The 24,014-nt window shown below is 43.8% G+C and overlaps 1 protein-coding gene across 1 annotated transcript in view; it reads left to right on the forward strand.

The window, feature by feature from the left end:
• The first annotated feature begins 1,444 nt into the window (after positions 1 to 1,444).
• Positions 1,445 to 24,014, forward strand: part of LOC135522932 (reversion-inducing cysteine-rich protein with Kazal motifs-like) — a 97,899-nt gene continuing 75,329 nt past the window's right edge. The window contains exon 1 of the mRNA XM_064949648.1: positions 1,445 to 1,667. Coding sequence (XP_064805720.1) covers positions 1,598 to 1,667 — 70 coding nt within the window. The 5' untranslated portion in view covers positions 1,445 to 1,597. The remainder of the gene's footprint in view (positions 1,668 to 24,014) is intronic.

The following is a 24,014-nucleotide window of genomic DNA, read 5'->3' on the forward strand; positions in this document are numbered from 1 at the left end:
TTGCAGCTGTAAATAAGAGTATTTGATGAGGCTGCATATCGTCCATGACAAACACATCATCAGTAACATTCCACCATGACGGCTTCACTGCAGTAACGTTGCGCTGGCTAAAAGGAAAAGAGCTGTTTAAAAGAACACGTAGGACTCTTGTCAGGCTTTTGTCACATCTAATTCCCATGTCAATGAGAGGCCCAGGCCCTTTTGTGTGGTGCGGAGTGCAAATCTGAACATGAAGGACGGGTGGACAACCCCCCCCCACCCCCCGACAGAGGTCAGACGAAAAGAACGATCTCCCCAGAGCTGGGAGGATGATAGGGGACTGGAGTCAGCCCTGTGGCCTCTTGATGTCCATCACACCTCTGCCACTGTGTATTCTGTCTCTCTGTGGGGCCCAGTGCAGGTCAGGGGCAGTCATGTGACCTTTAGTGGCGTAAATGGAATTCCATCAAACTTTATTTAAACATCAATAGGAATTGTTTATACTGGGGTGACGTTGTGTTTGTGTGTAAATACGTGACGTTGATACATTAATCTACAATAATATCTTCATTCAATAAGAAAAAAACATTTGACATTTTCTTTTCTTTTTTAACTACAGAAAGTGTATAAATGCAGGAAACTATTAGAGTCAGAAGAATCCCATGGCAAAGCACAGCAGACTTGACCCAGGCAAGGCACCTGAACTGAGACAGTCCTTTTCATTCAGTCATACGAGCCCTGGGGCCAGGGTAGCAGAAGATGGTTCATCCTCTCAACATTAGCCCCATTGTGAGCGCAGAGTGCCTGGGTGACCGTGCTAAATACACTGTTGTTGTTTTTCATTATAACATATTATATTTCATTCTATCTCCCCTAATCAGATGTCTCAATATGGCTGACATGGTTGCTTCCCCAGGTATAGGCCGTCATCTTTGATTTCGATGGTCAAACATATTGTTACTTTATGTCGTTCACTGTGCTACCCATTTTAAAGTGTATTGCAGAATAAACAGTTGCTTTGCTGGAGAATCATGATGACTTATATTTCAAACTTTTATATGAAACAATGTGTTGAAAACTCTGTCTGAATGAACATAGACATTGAAATTGTTTGTCTGTGGAAAAATGAAAGTGAACATTTTATGACAAAAAGATGTGCATATATTTCTAGGCATCACCTTGACTCCAATATATATATATTATTCAACCTTTATTTAATTAGGCAAGTCAGTTTTAAGAACTAATTATTATTTACAATGACGACCTAAAATAGCCTAATTGACTGACGTCTCTGGATTTCAACTGAAAACATTTTAAGCCATAACACCGCACCCATGCATTAATAACGGTGTTATCATACTGTTCTCATGTCACCGTTAACCCGGTCCTCTTGTGACCGGTGGGCGTTACCCCGTCCGCGCATGCCCAGTATGTTGTGCGTGTGACCATAGGGCCAGAAGTTCTCTTTCTCATCCACAGTTCTCGGCCTGCACATGAGCGGATCACCAGAGAGCCGCAGTCGCTGATGTCGCGGATACAGAAGGTCTCATGGAGCTTATCAAAGCGGCAGTGTTTTTGTTGTATTTTCCTTCACAATGCACTTTAGGATTTCAATAAGATGTATGTGTGTTTTGAGATAGTGACTTTTCTTCTCGCGTTCAACTTCTACGATTTGGTTCTTACTCAGGGTAAGTCTCCTGTTGGTTTTTTCTTATTTCGCTAAACGTTACATACAGTAATTGTCCTGTGTTTAAGTCCATTGTTGTGCTCTTAGCGGTTGTAATTGTTTCAAAACATGCAGGCTATATACAATGGTAAAGTTCGCTTAGCTGAGAACAAATAATTGTAGGGGACGCAAGTATTCAGTGCGCTGAGGTTGACTTTTTGATTCACTCCTACAGCGTAGCCTACAGTCCGCATCTTGCAATATGAGCGACCAACAACCGTTGTACAGATTTATTAATAACAGAATAACCATACTTTGTGTTTTCTAACGGTAGCCTACTTTGTATTGATATAGTTTTTCCTCTTATTTTGGAGGGAATACACTAAGTCACTTTCCATATAGGTTTCCATTGTGAACTTGATATCCGTCATATTTCTCCACATTGTATCAAACTGGTTTTCTTCCTCAATTTCTTAACAATTGTATCACGTAAATGGGTCGCTTTATCGGTGATGGAGTTGTAACCAGCCCATAGCTTGTAGCCTATACCGGTGATGGACTTGTAACCAGCCCATAGCTTGTAGCCTATACCGGTGATGGACTTGTAACCAGCCCATAGCTTGTAGCCTATACTGGTGATGGAGCTGTAACCAGCCCATAGCTTGTAGCCTATACCGGTGATGGACTTGTAACCAGCCCATAGCTTGTAGCCTATACTGGTGATGGAGCTGTAACCAGCCCATAGCTTGTAGCCTATACCGGTGATGGAGCTGTAACCAGCCCATAGCTTGTAGCCTATACTGGTGATGGAGCTGTAACCAGCCCATAGCTTGTAGCCTATAGCCCATAGCTTGTAGCCTATACCGGTGATGGAGCTGTAACCAGCCCATAGCTTGTAGCCTATACCGGTGATGGAGCTGTAACCAGCCCATAGCTTGTAGCCTATACCGGTGATGGAGCTGTAACCAGCCCATAGCTTGTAGCCTATACCGGTGATGGAGCTGTAACATTAAATCATGTAATACGTGTTACGTTGTTGCTCATCGGTGAGAATAGCCTGCGTATGAGGCTACAGTAGATGAGTGCTCCCACAAGAGTATAGCTAGATATCGTTGATGTTAAATCTCAACGTTTTACTTGTTAGGTAATAATATGGCTAAACATTTGACACACGAATCAAGTGTATGACAATGATGAGCTGCTGATCCTTCACACCAGGCAATTAGCAAATACAGAGGTGTACTTACACTTGTATTGGTGTTAGACGTCTGCCCTTGACTTTGCTTAAGTCATTGAATAAGGCAATAGTTGTTGTATGTTGACATATGTCACACTTGAACAATGTGTTAACCAGTTGGCGCACCCACGTTTCAACATGTAGGCATACAGTAGGCGTACCCTTTAAAAGTTACTCGTCAATATTCATTTGTCCGACATCATTCAGCTGATTCCTCAATCGTTACGGATGGGGTTAGTTGGCAGCGGCAGCTATTAATTCGCATCTGGCGGTGTGGAGACTTTGATGTTGAGAAAATTGCTGTTTGTCCACATGCTCTCAGGATGTGGATTACCCCGCGTAAAATATCGCTTTAAAGTAACTGACACAAGACATCTGTCACGGTGTGCGTCGAAGATGAAAGAACATCGCTTAGAACTTCAGTTGGGACCAATGATGTATGTAGAACCTGGATTGCTAATGCTATGTATTGGCCAATGAAAGGCTTTGAAGCCGGTGGGCCATATTGGCACTCCCCAGAAGACGCAGACCTACTGGAATGACTGGAATTCTACAGTATTTCAATTAAATGTTTCAAGGACAATCCATTTACTATTTAAGTATTTTGGCTGTAGTGGGGACAGTAACACTGTTACTTAAAAATATATATGTTTCTATATATATTTTATGTTTAGCTCACTTAATATAATTTAAAAGTTTGCATTAACATGTCTGTAATAGAATATACTTGGCAAAAACGAATATAGACATTAATAAAGGCATTTCTATAGCTTCCAAAATATTTTTAACACCGGTCGGGGAGTGCCAAGATGGAGGTGCGGTGGCTTCAAAACAGTGCCCCCTGTCAGTCATCTAGTCTTTATATAAATCATTGGTTTGGACACATATTTGCAAGCTGTCATTATGAAGAGGACACAGTCGCCTACACACCTTTTTTTTAAAGTTCTAAAATGAGAATGATAGCTGCCTCGCACCTTGGGAACATCTGTGCAACTAGTTTGATCCCTTCCAGACCAACTACACTGCCTCAAGATAATGGTTTTCTCATTGTCCAACTCCCTCTGTTACTTCATGTAAAAAAGAAATGTCCTCGGTTAGCTGAAACTATCTCCCTTTCCCTTTCAGCTTATTTACAAGCATCCGCTATTGAGACTTTTTTTAATCTGCAATCAATTTAACCTTTCAAGAGAACCACAATGGAAATAAGTCCCAGACTTTTTTTGTGTTGTCCTCAATGATTTTTAAACTATTTTTTTGTTTATTTTTTACCCCTTTTTCTCCCCAATTTCGTGGTATCCAATTGTTTTAGTAGCTACAACTCCCGTACGGGCTCGTGAGAGACAAAGGTTGAAAGTCATGCGTTCTCCGATACACAACCCAACCAATCCTTACTGCTTCTTAACACAGCGTGCATCCAACCCTGAAGCCAGCCGCACCAATGTGTCGGAGGAAACACCGTGCCTCTAGAGACCTGGTCAGAGTGCACTGCGCCACAGGAGTCGCTAGTGCACAATGAGACAAGGATATCCCTACTGGCCAAACCCTCCCTAACCCAGATGACGCTAGACCAATTGTGCATCGCCCCACGGACCTCCCGATCGCGGCCGGTTACGACAGAGCCTGGGCGCGAACCCAGAGTCTCTAATGGCACAGCTGGCGCTGCAATACAGCGCCCTTAGCCACTGTGCCACCCGGGAGGCCTTGTCCTTGATGACTGTGTGTTGTCCTCGATGTTTTAACAATGGAAATAAGTCCCCAGACTTTCTTGTTTGTTATCCTCTATGATTTAACTTCTTCGGGATAGTGGGCAGTATTTTCACATCCGGATGAAAAGCGTGCCCAAAGTAAACTGCCTGTTACTCAGGCCCAGAAGCTAGGATATACATATGCATGGTAATATTGGATAGAAAACACTCTAAAGTTTCTAAAATGGTTAAAATAATGTCTGTGAGTATAACAGAACTGATTTCCATCCAGGGAATTTGTTTTTGAGGTCATTGCCTTTTTCCATGCCTTTCTACGGGAAACCTGATTTATTTGGGCCCAGAATGCAGTTCCTATGGCTTCCACTAGATGTCAACAGTCTTTTGAAATTGTTAGATGTTTTTCTTTTGAGAAATTAAAAGTATTCCTATTCTTCTACGTGTCACTCAGAAAGTCTATTCTTTTGGTGTGCGTGAACAAGAGCGCCCTCCATGTTGTTTTTCTTCTGTATTGGAAACTGTTTATCCCGTCTTATATTTGATTGTTTATTTACATTTTAGGGTACTTGAGTTTGGATTAGGAACTTTGTTTGAAATGTTTGGACCAAGTTTACAGGTAACTTATTAGAACCGGTGTATTTCTGAATCAACGTGCCAAATAAATGGACATTTTGGGGATGTAAAGAAGGAATTTATCGAAAAAAACTACCATTCACTGTGTCACTGAGGCATTTAGGATTGCAAAAAGATGAAGATCTTCAAAGGTAAGGCATTTATTATATCGTTATTTCTGACTTTTGTGTCGCACCTGGATGGTTGAAAAATGATTTTCATGTTTCTGTATGCGGGGCGCTGTCCTCAGATAATCAAATGGTGTGCTTTCGCCGTAGAGCCTTTTTGAAATCTGAAGTTAAGCTTTATTTTGATGTAGTACACTTATATTTTCGTGAATGTTGAATGTTTATATTTCTGTAGTTTGAATTTGGCACTCTGCAATTTCACCGGATGTTGTCACATCTATCCCTCTAACGGGATTGGTGCTTTAAGGGATCCCTTAACTCACGTGCACGTATGGCTTTTTCAAGTTTTATGTGAGCTGGTTTTATAAAATGGTCAAATTAATAAACTAAATTAAAACTAAATCCTCAAAGTAAGGCTGGTTTAGGGACATGAGAGGCAGAATAGAATGGATGGCATTCCTTACCTCAGCATGTTGTGCCATGCTTTTAAAGCCCACAACAAGAAAAACATTTCACAACCAAGGCTATTAACTTGGTGCATGGTTAATGAACTGAACTGTATTTATTTTGATCTGACTCCAATAATTGTTCATTCGGGAGGGTATAGAGCATGTTTGCAAGAACATTGATTTTCATTAACATTAATGTATTTCATGTTTCAGATCCGAGACCTAGCTGAACAGTTTTCAGGTTATTAGATGAGAAGTAACAAGGCTTGAGGCCTTTATGTTGACACAAGTTGTTACATTAAGGGCTACCATAAATGTCAAGGTTACCAGACGAAACCTGACTGCGACTGAGGACTACTACATAGGCACGGCTTCATTTCTGTGCCAACTTCAAAGAGCAATACCTGACCCAGGATCTGTGACTTCAAAGAGCAATACCTGACCCAGGATCTGTGACTTCAAAGTGCAATACCTGACCCTAGATCTGTGACTTCAAAGAGCAATACCTGACCCAGGATCTGTGACTTCAAAGAGCAATACCTGACCCAGGATCTGTGACTTCAAAGTGCAATACCTGACCCAGGATCTGTGACTTCAAAGTGCAATACCTGACCCAGGATCTGTTTCTTCAAAGTGCAATACCTGACCCAGGATCTGTGACTTCAAAGTGCAATACCTGACCCAGGATCTGTGACTTCAAAGTGCAATACCTGACCCAGGATCTGTGACTTCAAAGTGCAATACCTGACCCAAGATCTGTGACTTCAAAGTGCAATACCTGACCCAGGATCTGTGACTTCAAAGTGCAATACCTGACCCAGGATCTGTGACTTCAAAGTTCAATACCTGACCCAAGATCTGTTTCTTCAAAGTGCAATACCTGACCCAATATCTGTTTCTTCAAAGTGCAATACCTGACCCAGGATCTGTGACTTCAAAGTGCAATACCTGACCCAAGATCTGTGACTTCAAAGTGCAATACCTGACCCAGGATCTGTGACTTCAAAGTGCAATACCTGACCCAAGATCTGTGACTTCAAAGTGCAATACCTGACCCAAGATCTGTGACTTCAAAGTGCAATACCTGACCCAAGATCTGTTTCTTCAAAGTGCAATACCTGACCCAGGATCTGTGACTTCAAAGTGCAATACCTGACCCAGGATCTGTGACTTCAAAGTGCAATACCTGACCCAAGATCTGTGACTTCAAAGTGCAATACCTGACCCAAGATCTGTGACTTCAAAGTGCAATACCTGACCCAAGATCTGTGACTTCAAAGTGCAATACCTGACCCAAGATCTGTGCAATTCTTCAGGAAAGTGCAATACCTGACCCAGGATCTGTGACTTCAAAGTGCAATACCTGACCCAAGATCTGTGACTTCAAAGTGCAATACCTGACCCAAGATCTGTGACTTCAAAGTGCAATACCTGACCCAAGATCTGTGACTTCAAAGTGCAATACCTGACCCAAGATCTGTGACTTCAAAGTGCAATACCTGACCCAGGATCTGTGACTTCAAAGTTCAATACCTGACCCAAGATCTGTTTCTTCAAAGTGCAATACCTGACCCAAGATCTGTTTCTTCAAAGTGCAATACCTGACCCAGGATCTGTGACTTCAAAGTGCAATACCTGACCCTAGATCTGTGACTTCAAAGTGCAATACCTGACCCAAGATCTGCAAAGTGCAATACCTGACTTCAAAGTGCAATACCTGACCCAGGATCTGTGACTTCAAAGTGCAATACCTGACCCAAGATCTGTGACTTCAAAGTGCAATACCTGACCCAAGATCTGTGACTTCAAAGTGCAATACCTGACCCAAGACCCAAGATCTGTGTCTTCAAAGTGCAATACCTGACCCAGGAAAGATCTGTTTCTTCAAAGTGCAATACCTGACCCAAGATCTGTTTCCAAAGTACATTATTCATCTCATATGCAATACTTATATAATGTATATTACATACGTACTACTCTATATCATCGACTGCATCCTTATGTAATACATGTATCACTAGCCACTTTAACTATGCCACTTTGTTTACATATTCATCTCATATGTATATACTGTACTCAATACCATCTACTGTATCTTGCCTATGCTGCTCTGTACCATCACTCATTCATATATCCTTATGTACATATTCTTTATCCCCTTACACTGTGTATAAGACAGTAGTTTAGGAATTGTTAGTTAGATTACTTGTTGGTTATTACTGCATTGTCGGAACTAGAAGCACAAGCATTTCGCTACACTCGCATTAACATCTGCTAACCATGTGTATGTGACAAATAAAATTTGATTTGATTTGATTTAGCCATTTGTATAGCATTCAAAGGCTGATTTTATAACTCAGCTTATATTACCTTGCACCTCAAAAACAAATGTGTATTACGCTGGCACTGTTCAATCAATCAAATGTATTTATAAGCCCTCTTTACATCAGCAGATGACACAAAGGGCTGTACAGAAACCCAGCCTAAAACCCCAAACAGCAAGCAATGCAGATGTAGAAGTGCAGTGTCTAGGAAAAACTCCCTAGAAAGGCATGAACCAAGGAAGAAACCTAGAGAGGAACCAGGATCTGAGGGATGGCGAGTAGTCTTCTATCTCTGCCGAGTGGAGATTATAGGAGCACAAGGCCATTAAAGCCAGATTGTTCTTCAAGATGTGCAAACGTTCATAGATGACCAGCAGGGTCTAATAATAATCACAGGTCAGTACCTCAGGAGTAAATGTCAGTTGGCTTTTCATAGCCGAGCATTCAGAGGTCAAGACAGCAGGTGCGGTAGAGAGAGAAAGTCGAAAACAGCAGGTCCGGGACAAGGTAGCACGTCCGGTGAACAGGTCAGGGTTCCGTAACTGCAGGCAGAACAGTTGAAACTGGTGCTGCAGCATGACCAGGTGGACTGGGGACAGCCAGGAGTCATCAGGCCAGGTTGTCCTGAGGGGAGGGAGAGAAGGAGAGAGAATTAGAGGGAGCATATTTAAATTCACACAGGACACCTGATAAGACAGGAGAATTACACCAGATATACACAGACTGACCCTAGCCCCCCAGCACATAAACTAAAGCAACATAGATACTGGAGACTGAGACAGTGGGATGTCGGGGACACTGTGGTCCCATCAGACGATAGCCCCGGACAGGACCAGGCAAGATATAACCCCTCTGACATTGCCAAAGCACAGCCCCCCACACCACTAGAGGGATATCAACAGACCAACTTACTACCCTGAGGCAAGGCTGAGCCCACAAAGATCTCCTCCACCGCACGAGGGGGCACAAAACAAGTAGATTGGATTTGAATAAGTCCAGAGCAGACTGTCTGACCAGCTCAGAGGCTGGCCGCAACAGCAGGATATTGTATAACAGAACAAGATGTGCTCCTTGTTTGATCGCTTGCCAAAAAAAAGACACTGAACTGATTCTATCACCACTACCAATCCTTCCCTCACACACACACACACACACACACACGCACATGCACACGCACACACACACACACACACACACACACACACACACACACACGCACACGCACACGCACACGCACACGCACATGCACACACACACACACACACACACACACACACACACACACACACACACACACACACACACACCACTTCCCTTCTTTCCCCTCAACCTGGACGTTTGTTCTCTTGTTAATTTACTCCATCTCCGTACTAGAGGTCGACTGATTATGATTTTTCAACGCCGATACCGATTATTGGAGGACCAAAAAAAGCCAATACCGAATAATCGGCCGATTTTTATATATATTTGTAGTAATGACATCTATTTACAACAATACTGAATGAACACTTTTATTTTAACTTAATATAATATAATATAATAACATCTATTTAGTCTCAAATAAATAATGAAACATGTTCAATTTGGTTTAAATAATGAAAAAACACAGTGTTGGAGAAGAAAGTAAAAGTGCAATATGTGCCATGTAAGAAAGCTAACGTTTCAGTTCCTTGCTCAGAACATGAGAACATATGAAAGCTGGTGGTTCCTTTTAACATGAGACTACAATATTCACAGTTAAGAAGTTTTAGGTTGTAGTTATTATAGGAGTTATAGGACTATTTCTCTATACCATTTGTATTTAATATACCTTTGACTATTGAATGTTCTTATAGGCACTATAGCATTGCCAGCCTAATCTTGGGAGTTGATTGGCTTGAAGGCATAAACAACGCTGTGAAGCAAGCATTGCTCAGAGCTGCTGGCAAATGCAGGAAAGTGCTGTTTGAATGAATGCTTATGAGCCTGCTGCTGCCAACCACCGCTCAGTCAGACTGCTATATCAAATATCAAATCATAGACTTAATTATAATATAATAAACACACAGGAATACGAGTCTTAGGTCATTAATATGGTCAAACCCGGAAACGATCATTTCAAAAACAAAATGTTTATTCTTTCAGTGAAATACGGAACTGTTCCGTATTTTATCTAATGCGTGGCATCCCTAAGTCTAAATATTGCTGTTACATTGCACAACCTTCAATGTTATGTCATAATTACGTAAAATTCTGGCAAATTAATTACAGTCTTTGTTAGGAAGAATTGGTCTTCACACAGTTCGCAACGAGCCAGGCGGCCCAAACTGCTGCATATACCCTGACTCTGCTTACACTGAACGCAAGAGAAGTGACCCTAGTTAATATTGCCTAAGTTAATATTTCTTAACTAAATATGCAGATTTAAAAATATATACTTGTGTATTGATTTTAAGAAAGGCGTTAGTGTTTATGGTTAGGTTCGTTGGTGCAACGATTGTGCTTTTTTTCACGACTGTGCTTTTGATAAATTAACAGGCACCGCATTGATTATACAAAACGCAGGACAAGCTAGTTAACCTAGTAATATCATCAACCATGTGTAGTTAACTAGTGATTATGTGAAGATTGATTGTTTTTTGTAAGATACGTTTAATGCTAGCTAGCATTTTACCTTGGCTCCTTGCTGCACTCGCGTAACAGGTGGTCAGCCTGCAGTAACAGGTGGTCAGCCTGCAGTAACAGGTGGTCAGCCTGCCGTAACAGGTAGTCAGCCTGCCGTAACAGGTGGTCAGCCTGCAGTAACAGGTAGTCAGCCTGCCGTAACAGGTAGTCAGCCTGCCGTAACAGGTAGTCAGCCTGCCGTAACAGGTAGTCAGCCTGCAGTAACAGGTAGTCAGCCTGCAGTAACAGGTAGTCAGCCTTCCGTAACAGGTAGTCAGCCTGCCGTAACAGGTAGTCAGCCTGCAGTAACAGGTGGTCAGCCTGCAGTAACAGGTAGTCAGCCTGCCGTAACAGGTGGTCAGCCTGCAGTAACAGGTAGTCAGGCTGCCGTAACAGGTGGTCAGCCTGCCGTAACAGGTGGTCAGCCTGCCGTAATCACAAACAGGTGGTCAGCCTGCAGTAACAGGTGGTCAGCCTGCCGTAACAGGTAAGTCAGCCTGCAGTAACAGGTAGTCAGCCTGCCGTAACAGGTGGTCAGCCTGCAGTCAAACAGGTGGTCAGCCTGCCGTAACAGGTAGTCAGCCTGCAGTAACAGGTAGTCAGCCTGCAGTAACAGGTAGTCAGCCTGCCGTAACAGGTAGTCAGCCTGCAGTAACAGGTAGTCAGCCTGCAGTAACAGGTAGTCAGCTTGCCGTAACAGGTGGTCAGCCTGCCGTTATAAGATAAACAGGTAGTCAGCCTGTAATAACAGGTGGTCAGCCTGGCGTAACAGGGGGTCAGCCTGGCGTAAACAGGGGTCAGCCTGCCGTAACATTACCAAGACTAGGTGGTCAGCCTGGCGTAACAGGGGGTCAGCCTGGCGTAACAGGGGGTCAGCCTGGCGTAACAGGTGGTCAGCCTGCCGTAACAGGTGGTCAGCCTGCAGTAACAGGTAGTCAGCCTGAAGTAACAGGTAGTCAGCCTGCCGTTTTAACAGGTAGTCAGCCTGCCGAACAGGTAGTCAGCCTGCAGTAACAGGTGGTCAGCCTGCATTTTAATATTTGATTATTAACAGGTGGTCAGCCTGCAGTAACAGGTAGTCAGCCTGCCTTTAACAGGTGGTCAGCCTGCCGATTAACAGGTAGTCAGCCTGCCGTAACAGGTAGTCAGCCTGCAGTAACAGGTGGTCAGCCTAGAGTAACAGATGGTCAGCCTGCAGTAACAGGTGGTCAGCCTGCCGTAACAGGTGGTCAGCCTGCAGTAACAGATGGTCAGCCTGCCGTAACAGGTGGTCAGCCTGCAGTAACAGGTGGTCAGCCTGCCGTAACAGGGGGTCAGCCTGCCGTAACAGGGGGTCAGCCTGCCGTAACAGGTGGTCAGCCTGCCGTAACAGGTGGTCAGCCTGCCGTAACAGGTAGTCAGCCTGCCGTAACAGGTAGTCAGCCTGCCGTAACAGGTAGTCAGCCTGCAGTAACAGGTAGTCAGCCTGCCGTAACAGGTGGTCAGCCTGCCGTAACAGGTGGTCAGCCTGCCGTAACAGGTGGTCAGCCTGCCGTAACAGGGGGTCAGCCTGCCGTAACAGGGGGTCAGCCTGCCGTAACAGATGGTCAGCCTGCAGTAACAGGGGGTCAGCCTGCCGTAACAGGGGGTCAGCCTGCAGTAACAGGGGGTCAGCCTGCCGTAACAGGTAGTCAGCCTGCCGTAACAGATGGTCAGCCTGCAGTAACAGGTAGTCAGCCTGCAGTAACAGGTAGTCAGCCTGCCGTAACAGGTGGTCAGCCTGCCGTAACAGGTAGTCAGCCTGCCGTAACAGGTAGTCAGCCTGCCGTAACAGGTAGTCAGCCTGGCGTAACAGGGGGTCAGCCTGCAGTAACAGGTAGTCAGCCTGCCGTAACAGGGGGTCAGCCTGCAGTAACAGGGGGTCAGCCTGCCGTAACAGATGGTCAGCCTGCAGTAACAGGGGTCAGCCTGCCGTAACAGGGGGTCAGCCTGCAGTAACAGGTGGTCAGCCTGCAGTAACAGGTAGTCAGCCTGCCGTAACAGGTGGTCAGCCTGCAGTAACAGGTGGTCAGCCTGCAGTAACAGGTGGTCAGCCTGCCGTAACAGGTGGTCAGCCTGCAGTAACAGGTGGTCAGCCTGCAGTAACAGGTGGTCAGCCTGCCGTAACAGGTAGTCAGCCTGCAGTAACAGGTAGTCAGCCTGCCGTAACAGATGGTCAGCCTGCAGTAACAGGTGGTCAGCCTGCCGTAACAGGTGGTCAGCCTGCCGTAACAGGTGGTCAGCCTGCCGTAACAGGTGGTCAGCCTGCCGTAACAGGTGGTCAGCCTGCCGTAACAGGTGGTCAGCCTGCAGTAACAGGTGGTCAGCCTGCAGTAACAGGTAGTCAGGCTGCCGTAACAGGTGGTCAGCCTGCCGTAACAGGTGGTCAGCCTGCAGTAACAGATAGTCAGCCTGCCGTAACAGATGGTCAGCCTGCAGTAACAGGTGGTCAGCCTGCCGTAACAGGTGGTCAGCCTGCCGTAACAGGTGGTCAGCCTGCCGTAACAGGTGGTCAGCCTGCCGTAACAGGTGGTCAGCCTGCCGTAACAGGGGGTCAGCCTGGCGTAACAGGGGGTCAGCCTGCAGTAACAGGTGGTCAGCCTGCCGTAACAGGTGGTCAGCCTGCAGTAACAGGTGGTCAGCCTGCCGTAACAGGTGGTCAGCCTGCAGTAACAGGTAGTCAGCCTGCCGTAACAGGTAGTCAGCCTGCAGTAACAGGTGGTCAGCCTGCGTAACAGGTGGTCAGCCTGCAGTAACAGGTGGTCAGCCTGCAGTAACAGGTGGTCAGCCTGCCGTAACAGGTGGTCAGCCTGCCGTAACAGGTGGTCAGCCTGCCGTAACAGGTGGTCAGCCTGCCGTAACAGGTGGTCAGCCTGCAGTAACAGGTGGTCAGCCTGCCGTAACAGGTGGTCAGCCTGCCGTAACAGGTGGTCAGCCTGCCAAAACAGGTGGTCAGCCTGCCCCGCAGTCTCCTCGTGGATTGCAATGTAATCAGAGACCACAAATGCCGATTACCGATTGTTATGAAAACCTGAAATCGGCCCTAATCGACCTCTAATACTATTATGTACTATTTCCATGAATCCCAATTTTTTTAAGTTTAGTTTTTGCGTCTTTTACTTTCGGTTTTGAACATCAGCCTCAAACAGCGGGGAAACAGTATTTTTGGTGTCACAGCGGTGTAGATGGTACTATGATTCTCTACACTACACTTGCTTGTTTTGTCACATTAACTGAAATTAGGCAAACTATTGGAATGTTTGCAACCAGAAAATGGTGGAGCAATTTCTGTATAGTGCATCTTTAACGTCGCAGTTGAAATCGTTCGTAGTCTCAACGGATGCCTCAGACCTCTCGTAGAACAGCTCAGTGAGTCGTTAGATCACCATTTACACTCCCGAGTCACTTTCCACACAGAAAATCTCTGCTATACATATGAGTACCTGTGACAGCCTGATAGTCAAAGTCAAATATAAAATATATATATAAATAGCCTAAAATGTTTGCAATGTTATTAACAAGCGAAGCAAGGATGGCCTCAATTTGTTTTATGAAAACGTGATAACCGAATTATATTATAGCTAGATTATTAGCCTGAATATTGACCTCACTTTCATGTATGTGCAATCGATAGAACTACCTAGTATTAAACCATTAGGCTACATCTGAACTGCTTCAATATTCATACCAAGGCTACTATTATCTCAAAGCTCACACTCTCTGTAGCCTAACTAATAATCTAAAGGTCAACATATTAGGTATATGGCAACGTCGATTAACTTATTTTAATTGTTTAATTATTGAATTGTTTTAACTTTGGCTTTATTCATTCGTGTTCATAGTTTAACCAAACTGAAGAAATGCATCATTTACATAATCAAAATACCAATAAAAAAAACATTTAGAATACAGAACACATGGCCAACATAATACAAACACTTAGAATACAGAACACATGGCCAACATAATACAAACACTTAGAATTGGCCAACATAATACAAACATTTTAAGTCATTTAGAATACAGAATACATGGCCAACATAATACAAACATTTAGATCAGAACACATGGCCAACATAATACAAACACTTAGAATATAGAACACATGCCAAATAATGCAAACATTTTACAGAACACATGCCAACATAATACAAACAGTGGAACAGAATACCACATGGCCAACATTACAAACATTTAGAGTACAGAACACATGGCCAACATACAAACATTTTACAGAACACATGGCCAACATAATACAAACACTTAGAATACAGAACACATGGCCAACATAATACAAACACTTAGAATACAGAACACATGGCCAACATAATACAAACATTTAGAGTACAGAACACATGGCCAACATAATACAAACACTTAGGAACACATGGCCAACATTACCTTGAAGAACACATGGCCAAGATAATACAAACACTTGGGGCCAACATAATACAAACATTTTCAGGTGTCTCCATGGCCAACATAAACACTTAGAATACAGAACACATGGCCAACATAATACAAACACTTAGAATACAGAACACATGGCCAACATAATACAAACACTTAGAATACAGAACACATGGCCAACATAATACAAACATTTAGAGTACAGAACACATGGCCAACATAATACAAACACTTAGAATACAGAACACATGGCCAACATAATACAAACATTTAGAGTACAGAACACATGACCAACATAATACAAACACAATAGACTAGAAAACATGTCTTCTCTTGATGGGAAACTGCATTGTGTAAAAAACAATATGACTTTGAATAGGCATAAATCATTTAAGAGCTACAACAAACTCTTTAGCCTATATTCTGGAAGAATGTTCAGCACGGGACAGCTCCTGTAACGAGACAGTTAAGTGTCCCTTTGTAACAAGTGCACTGCTTCTTTTTTGGGGGGGTTAATTGGTGTGAAATCTTCTGCCTTTAGTTTTACGATGCATTGTTAAGTCTAAGTTCCATGGCTTTTGGGAAACCGGGCCCTGGAGCACACATAGACCTGCTGATCACACTGGCTGTCTTTACCTAGCCAGAACCACTGTCACGAAGGTTTTCTCTTGTCATGTTATGGTAGAATCGTCCAAACTTTATGTGCTTATGTAGATAATGTGAAGTCAGGCATGCATGCACAGAAATGTGTTATGTTGTTGTTCCCAAAAGGAAAAGAGCGCTTACTGTTGGGTCTTGGATGAATTCTTGTGGGCTGTGGTGGGCGTTGTGGCTCAAAGCATTGTGATTGTGTTTGTTGAATTCCAGAACCTGGGTTTGATGACCCAAAAAGTGGGTCATCAATTGTGGTTGAACATTAAAAGGATATTTTGGCAAGTATCTACTTCCCAAGAGTCAGATTAACTTCTGGATACAATTTTTATGTCTCTGTGTCCAGTATGAAGGAAGTTAGAGGTAGTTTTGCAAGCCAATGGCAATAACTGGAAATCTGTGGGTATCTCCTAGCATGCTAGCAGATGCCCTAGACTTCCAGTCATTATACTAATACTGGTTAGCAACTCCCTTTAAACTGCGAATCCCAAAGTATCCATTTAAGGAACCACCATGTTTGGAGATCAGACATTAAATCAATCAAATGTATTTAGAAAGCTATTTTTACATCAGCAGATGTCACAAAGTGCTTGTACAGAATCCCAGCCTAAAACCCCAAACAGCAAGCAATGCAGATGTAGAAGGCCTGTTGTTTTGTTTTTGAAGATTGTAATGTGCCAGGAGCTGTGTGATTGGTAATTGCTGTATTTCCTATTTGTTGCTATGAGGTTCCTAAATGGAAGTTGATGGATTTCAACTGGACCCTGGTTATGGATCAGTCATCAATCTGATTTTAGCTCAGAGACACATCACTATATCACTCTCTTCCCTCTGGTTGTTTTACGAGTCTCTCAATCCTCACAGATGTCATTTAAAACAGCTGGAGGAAGATATTAGCAATGACAAAGCCTTAGGTTTTTGTTATCTGGGCACTTCATCCATCATGTAGCTTTCATTTATATATTTAGGACTTTGTGGGAAGACATTTTTTTAAATGTCTTCAATGGAACAGACTTTTATAGATGCAAGAAACTACTTATGGCCTTTCATGCTTTCAAAACCCAAATACATTCTCTTTAGCTGGTTTCTTATTGATCTTGCGTGATGGAGGGACACGGACCGTTGCCAAATAAATTGACAGCCCAGCATGCATAATAAACACACATTCTTGATGTAATTTGACCGTTGTTTGTCTATTTTGCAGTTACTCTGTCAAGACACTTCAATGAGGGGAAATCAAATACACTAATTTTAGCATTAGTCAGTTGAATAATTACAAGGACGTTTATTTATCAACCTCTGATATGAGAAGATTTGGCTTCCATAGATCAGGGGTTATAATGATAATATGAATATTCTCTATTCATTCACGTGTTGATTTGAATAAGTGGAGTCTACTGCTCTAAGTCCTATTGCACACCACATACATACAGTTGAAGTCGGAAGTTTACACTCACCTTAGCCAAATACATTTAAACTCAGTTTTTCACAATTCCTGACATTTTATCCTCGTAAATATTCCCTGTTTTAGGTCAGTTAGGATCACCACTTTATTTTAAGAATGTGAAATGTCAGAATAATAGCAGAGAGAATGATTTTTATCCAGCTTTTATTTCATTCGTCACATTCCCAGTGGGTCAGAAGTTTACATTCACTCAATTAGCATTTGGTAGCATTGCCTTTAAATTGTTTAACTTGGGTCAAACGTTTCGGATAGCCTTCCACAAGCTTCCCACAATAAGTTAGGTGAATTTTGGCCAATTCCTCCTGACAGAGCTGGTGTAACTGAGTCAGGTTTGTAGGCCTCCTTGCTCGCACACACTTTTTCAGTTCTGCCCACACCTTTTCTATAGGATTGAGGTCAGGGCTTTGTGATGGCCATTCCAATACCTTGACTTTGTTGTCCTTAAGCCATTTTGCCACAACTTTGGAAGTACGCTTGGGGTCATTTGTCCATTTGGAAGACCCATTTGCGACCAAACTTTGACTTCCTGACTGATGTCTTGAGATGTTGCTTCAATATATCCACATAGTTTTCCTTCCTCGTGATGCCATCTATTTTGTGAAGTGCACCAGTCCCTCCTGCAGCAAAGCACCCCCACAACATGACCGTGCCATCCCCGTGCTTCACGGTTGGGATGGTGTTCTTTGGCTTGCAAGCCTTCCCCTTTTTCCTCCAATCATAACGATGGTCATTATGGCCAAACAGTTCTATTTTGTCCTCAGACCAGAGGACATTTCTCCAAAAGTACGATCTTTGTCCCCATGTGCAGTTGCAAACCGTAGTTTGGCTTTTTTATGGGGGTTTTGGAGTGGCTTTTTCCTTGCTGAGTGGCCTTTCAGGTTATGTCGATATAGGACTCGTTTTATTGTGGATATAGATACTTTTGTACTTGCTTCCTCTAGCATCTTCACAAGGTCCTTTGCTCTTGTTCTGGGATTGATTTAAGACATGATGGTCCCATGGTGTTTATACTTGCATACTATTGTTTGTACAGATGAACATGGTACCTTCAGGCATTTGGAAATTGCTCCCAAGGATGAACCAGACTTGTGGAGGTCTACAATTTGTTTTCTGAGGTCTTGGTTGATGTCTTTTGATTTTCCCACGATCTCAAGTAAAGAGGCACTGAGTTTGAAGGAAGGCCTTGAAATAAATCCACAGGTACACCCCCAATCAAATGATGTCAATTAGCCTATCAGATGCTTCTAATCCAGATGCTGTTTAAAGACACAGTCAACTTAGTGTATGTAAACGTTTGACCCACTGTTATTGTGATACAGTGAATTATAAGTGAAGTAATCTGTCTGTAAACAGTTGTTGGAAAAATGACTTGTGTCATGCACAAAGTAGGTGTCCTAACCGACTTGCCATAACTATAGTTTGTTAACAAGATATTTGTGAAGTGGTTGAAAAACAATTTTTTACAACTCCAACATAAGTGTATGTAAACTTCCGACTTCATCTGTACAGTATATGTGCATACAATACATATACACTACATGACGTCTCATTCCAAAATCATGGCCATTAATATGGAGTTGGTCCCCCACTTTGCTGCTATAACAGCCTCCACTCTTCTGGGAAGGCTTTCTACTAGATGTTGGAACATTGCTGCTATAACAGCCTCCACTCTTCTGGGAAGGCTTTCCACTAGATGTTGGAACATTGCTGCTATAACAGCCTCCACTCTTCTGGGAAGGCTTTCCACTAGATGTTGGAACATTGCTGCTATAACAGCCTCCACTCTTCTGGGAAGGCTTTCCACTAGATGTTGGAACATTGCTGCTATAACAGCCTCCACTCTTCTGGGAAGGCTTTCCACTAGATGTTGGAACATTGCTGCTATAACAGCCTCCACTCTTCTGGGAAGGCTTTCCACTAGATGTTGGAACATTGCTGCTATAACAGCCTCCACTCTTCTGGGAAGGCTTTCCACTAGATGTTGGAACATTGCTGCTATAACAACCTCCACTCTTCTGGGAAGGATTTCCACTAGATGTTGGAACATTGCTGCTATAACAGCCTTCACTCTTCTGGGAAGGCTTTCCACTAGATGTTGGAACATTGCTGCAGGACTTGCTTCCATTCAGCCACATAGTGAGGTCTGGCACTGATGTTGGGCGATTATGCCTGGCTCGCAGTCGGTGATGTTGGGCGATTAGGCCTGGCTCGCAGTCAGTGATGTTGGGTGATTAGGCCTGGCTTGTAGTCGGCGTTCCAATTCATCCCAAAGATGGGGTTTAGGTCAGGGCTCTGTGCAGGCCAATCAAGTTTTCCTCACCGATCTCGACAAACCATTTCTGTATGGACCTCACGTGGTGCACGGGGGCATTGTCATGCTGAAACAGGAAAGGGCCTTCCCCAAACAGTTGCCACAAAGTTGGAAGCAGTTTGCATTATGTATTGGGGCAGGTAGCATTCTCCTGGCATCCGCCAAACCCAGATTTGTCCGCCAACTACCAGATGGTGAGGCGTGATTCATCATTCCAGAGAATGCATTTTCACTGCTCCAGAGTACAATGGAAGCGAGCTTTACACCACTCCAGCCGACACTTGGCAGTGATCTTAGGCTTGAGTGCGGCTGCTCGGCCATGGAAACCCATTTCATGAAGCTCCTGACATTGTTTCTAGAGGCAGTTTGGAACTCAATCGTGAGTGTTGCAACCAAGGACAGATGATTTTTACACGCTACGAGCTTCAGCACTTTGAGGTCCCATTCTGTGAGCTTGTGTGGCCTACCACTTCGCGGCTGAGCCTTTGTTGCTCCTAGATGTTTCCACAATAACAGCACTTACAGTTGACCGGGGCAACTATAGCGAGGCAGAAATTTGACGAACTGACTTTTGGAAAGGTGGCATCCTATGACGGTTTCAAGTTTAAATTCTCTGATCTCTTCAGTAAGGCCATTCTACTGCCAATGTTTGTCTATGGTGATTGCATGGCTGTGTGGTCATTTTATATACCTGTCAGCAACGGTGTATAAGGGCCTATATATATACATATATAGTGGGACAAAAAAGTATTTAGTCAGCCACCAATTGTGCAAGTTCTCCCACTTAAAAAGATGAGAGAGGCCTGTAATTTTCATCATAGGTACACTTCAACTATGACAGACAAAATTAGAAAAAAAAATAATATTTGCAAATTATGGTGGAAAATATGTATTTGGTCCCCTACAAACAAGCAAGATTTCTGGCTCACAGACCTGTAACTTCTTCTTTAAGAGGCTCCTTTGTCCTCCACTCGTTACCCTTATTAATGTCACCTGTTTGAACTTGTTATCAGTATAAAAGACACCTGTCCACAACCTCAAACAGTCACACTCCAAACTCCACTATGGCCAAGACCAAAGAGCTGTGAAAGGACACCAGAAACAAAATTGTAGACCTACCGGTCCACGCCAGATCTTACCCCGGTGAGCAAAAATCCCAGAACCACACGGGGGGAACTAGTGAATGACCTACAGAGAGCTGGGACCAAAGTAACAAAGCCTACCATCAGTAACACACTACGCCGCCAGGGACTCAAATCCTGCAGTGCCAGACCTGTCCCCTGCTTAAGCCAGTACATGTCCAGGCCCAAAGTTTGCTAGAGAGCATTTGGATGATCCAGAAGAAGATTGGGAGAATGTCATATGGTCAGATGAAACCAAAATATAACTTTTTGGTAAAAACTCAACTCTTCGTATTTGGAGGACAAAGAATGCTGAGTAGCATCCAAAGAACACCATACCGACTGGGAAGCATGGTGGTGGAAACATCATGCTTTGGGGCTGTTTTTTTGCACAGGGACCAGGACGACTGATCCGTTTAAAGGAAAGAATGAATGGGGCCATGTATCGTGAGATTTTGAGTGAAAACCTCCTTCCATCAGCAAGGGCATTGAGGATGAAACGTGGCTGGGTCTTTCAGCATGACAATGATCCCAAACACACCGCCCGGGCAACGAAGGAGTGGCTTTGTAAGAAGCATTTCAAGGTCCTGGAGTGGCCTAGCCAATCTCCAGATCTCAACCCCATAGAAAATCTTTGGAGAGAGTTGAAAGTCCGTGTTGCCTAGCAACAGCCCCAAAACATCACTGCTCTAGAGGAGATCTGCATGGAAGAATGGGCCAAAATACCAGCAACAGTGTATGAAAACCTTGTGAAGACTTACAGAAAACGTTTGGCCAACAAAGGGTATATAACAAAGTATTGAGATAAACTTTTGTTATTGACCAAATACTTATTTTCCACCATAATTTGCAAATAAATTCATTAAAAATCCTACAATGTGATTTTCTGGATTTTTTTTCTCATTTTGTCTGTCATAGTTGAAGTGTACCTATGATGAAAATTACAGGCCTCTCTCATCTTTTTAAGTGGGAGAACTTGCACAATTGGTGGCTTACTAAATACTTTTTTTGCCCCACTGTATTACTGCAGTTGATACAAATACTGTATTTTCATTGAATAGAAAATAGAGGGTTCCGACTGCCACGGAGGAATACAGGAGCAGCCCAAACATCAGACAAGTATCCATGACTATTCACCATTGTGTTTGTGTTTGTTATAGCCCCGATGGTGAGAGGAAGACAGCCGAGGCTGAGTTCTGAGACATAATAGTGGTGATTATGAGATTACAAAGTATATTTTTGTCTCTGCTTGTTATATTATTGACATTTTTGGGTCTGGAGAGAAATGACACAGAGCGAAAGACAAAGCAACCTCCACAAGAGTGTCCACGCAGGAAGCAGACTGGCAGGAAATGTGGAGCAGTGTTTTTGGGGCCCGCGTATTGAAATTCCACTCTTCACCGGCAGCTATATGTTTCAGCCAGGGCTAGCACTGCTGCTATTGAAGCCCACAGAAAACTGGAAACAACTTTCATCGGACCGTAGGAAGGTAGTGAGCAAAAAAATGCAGCCATCTTTGGCCGGCCAGCATCAACACACACTCCAACTGTCAGAACCCGGATTCACAAAACATCGCAGAGCAAGAGTGCTGATCTCAGATCAGGTTTATTATGATCTGAAAGGCAAAACTGATCCTAGATCAGCACTCATATCTTGAGATGCTATGTGAATACAGGCCCATACATACAGTAAGCTAAGCAAAGAAAACAGCTGAATAAAGCAACTGAACCAACCAAGGCCCCTTCCAGCCCACAAGAGAAAGACAGACACAACACTGGCCTGTCTCAGTCTGGCTGGTGCCAAGACTCCAGCATCAAACAGATCGGTGGTGTGGACCGAGGGGTTTTACTCCAACCGCACAGGGCCACATAGCTACTGTACTCACCCACACATTACAGAGGCCTGGGTGAGCAACAGAGCCATGGAAATACAATACAGGCTTTGGCAGCGTTTCAAATGGGGACTTTTTACAGGTGCCATGTTGGCACCTAAAGACATACATTCTGCCATGAATGTCAATTGGATTGTTATTGTCATGGAACTATGGAGGATAGTGTGTTGAACTCTATCTGTAGGCCTGGGTGAGACTAGTTAATGTAGCTGTAGTGGCTTAAAGATGAACGTCTCACACTGCATGTCGATCAGCGTTTAATTCTACATATTTTACATATTTGTCAAAATGACTCTTGGTCAGAGGTTTGTAATTTTCTCAGTGGGCCCTAATACTGTACTATTGTAGTGCCCGTTTCCCTCCTTCCTCCCTCCTTCCTCCCTCCTTCCTCCCTCCTCCCTCCCTCCTCCCTCTCTCCTTCCTCCTCCTTCTTCCCTTCTTATGCCCCTTTTCCTCCCCCTTCCTCTCTCCTTATTCCCTCCGTACTCCCCTTTCCTCTCTCCTTATTCCCTCCGTACTCCCCCTTCCTCTCTCCTTATTCCCTCCGTACTCCTCTTTCCTCTCTCCTTATTCCCTCCGTACTCCCTCCTTTCGCTCTGCTTCGTCTTTCCTTCCTCCCTCCTTCCTATCTCCTTCCTCTCTCCTTACTCCCTCTTTCCTTCCTCCCTCCTTCCTATCTCCTTCCTCCCTATCTCCTTCCTCTCTCCTTACTCCCTCCTTCCTCTCTCCTTCCCCTCTCATTCCTCTCTCCTTACTACCTCTCTCCTTCCTCCTTCCTCTCTCCTTCCTCTCTCCTTACTCCCTCTCTCCTTACTCTCTCCTTACTCCCTCTCTCCTTCCTCCCTCCCTCCTTCCTCTCTCCTTCCTCCTTCCTCTCTCCTTCCTCTCTCCTTACTCCCTCTCTCCTTCCTCTCTCCTTCCTCCCTCCTTCCTCTCTCCTTCCTCTCATCCTTCCTTCTAAAGCCTTTGTTATTAGCCACCAGTGTGTGCATTGTATACTTGGAATGTCAGTATGCATCTGCCATGAGTGCTCAGTCTTGTGATCTTTCAGGACAGTCATACGGTACATCTCCCTTGTTATATCCGTTGCCGAGACAGGAAATGGGATGGCTATGCCTTGGCAGATTTTTCTCCGTCCCGCTGATGAAAGCGGCGTGTCTGACATGATCGATTCCCTTCGTGAAGGAAAACATCTGCAAATCTGTGACGAATAAACTTTGATTTTGATTTGAGGAGAAGTAAAGGACATCACACAGGGAGAAGAAGGACCTGAAGTATCGCACACTTCTTACACACCTTCAGATGGGTTTGTAGGAGAAACGTGGTGTACTGCACACACTTTCCCTCTCTCACATGAACCTTCTCACGCACGCACGCACACACACACACACACACACACACACACA

Source organism: Oncorhynchus masou, chromosome 30 (genome assembly GCF_036934945.1).
Source record: "Oncorhynchus masou masou isolate Uvic2021 chromosome 30, UVic_Omas_1.1, whole genome shotgun sequence".
NCBI classification, from domain to species: Eukaryota; Metazoa; Chordata; class Actinopteri; order Salmoniformes; family Salmonidae; genus Oncorhynchus; species Oncorhynchus masou.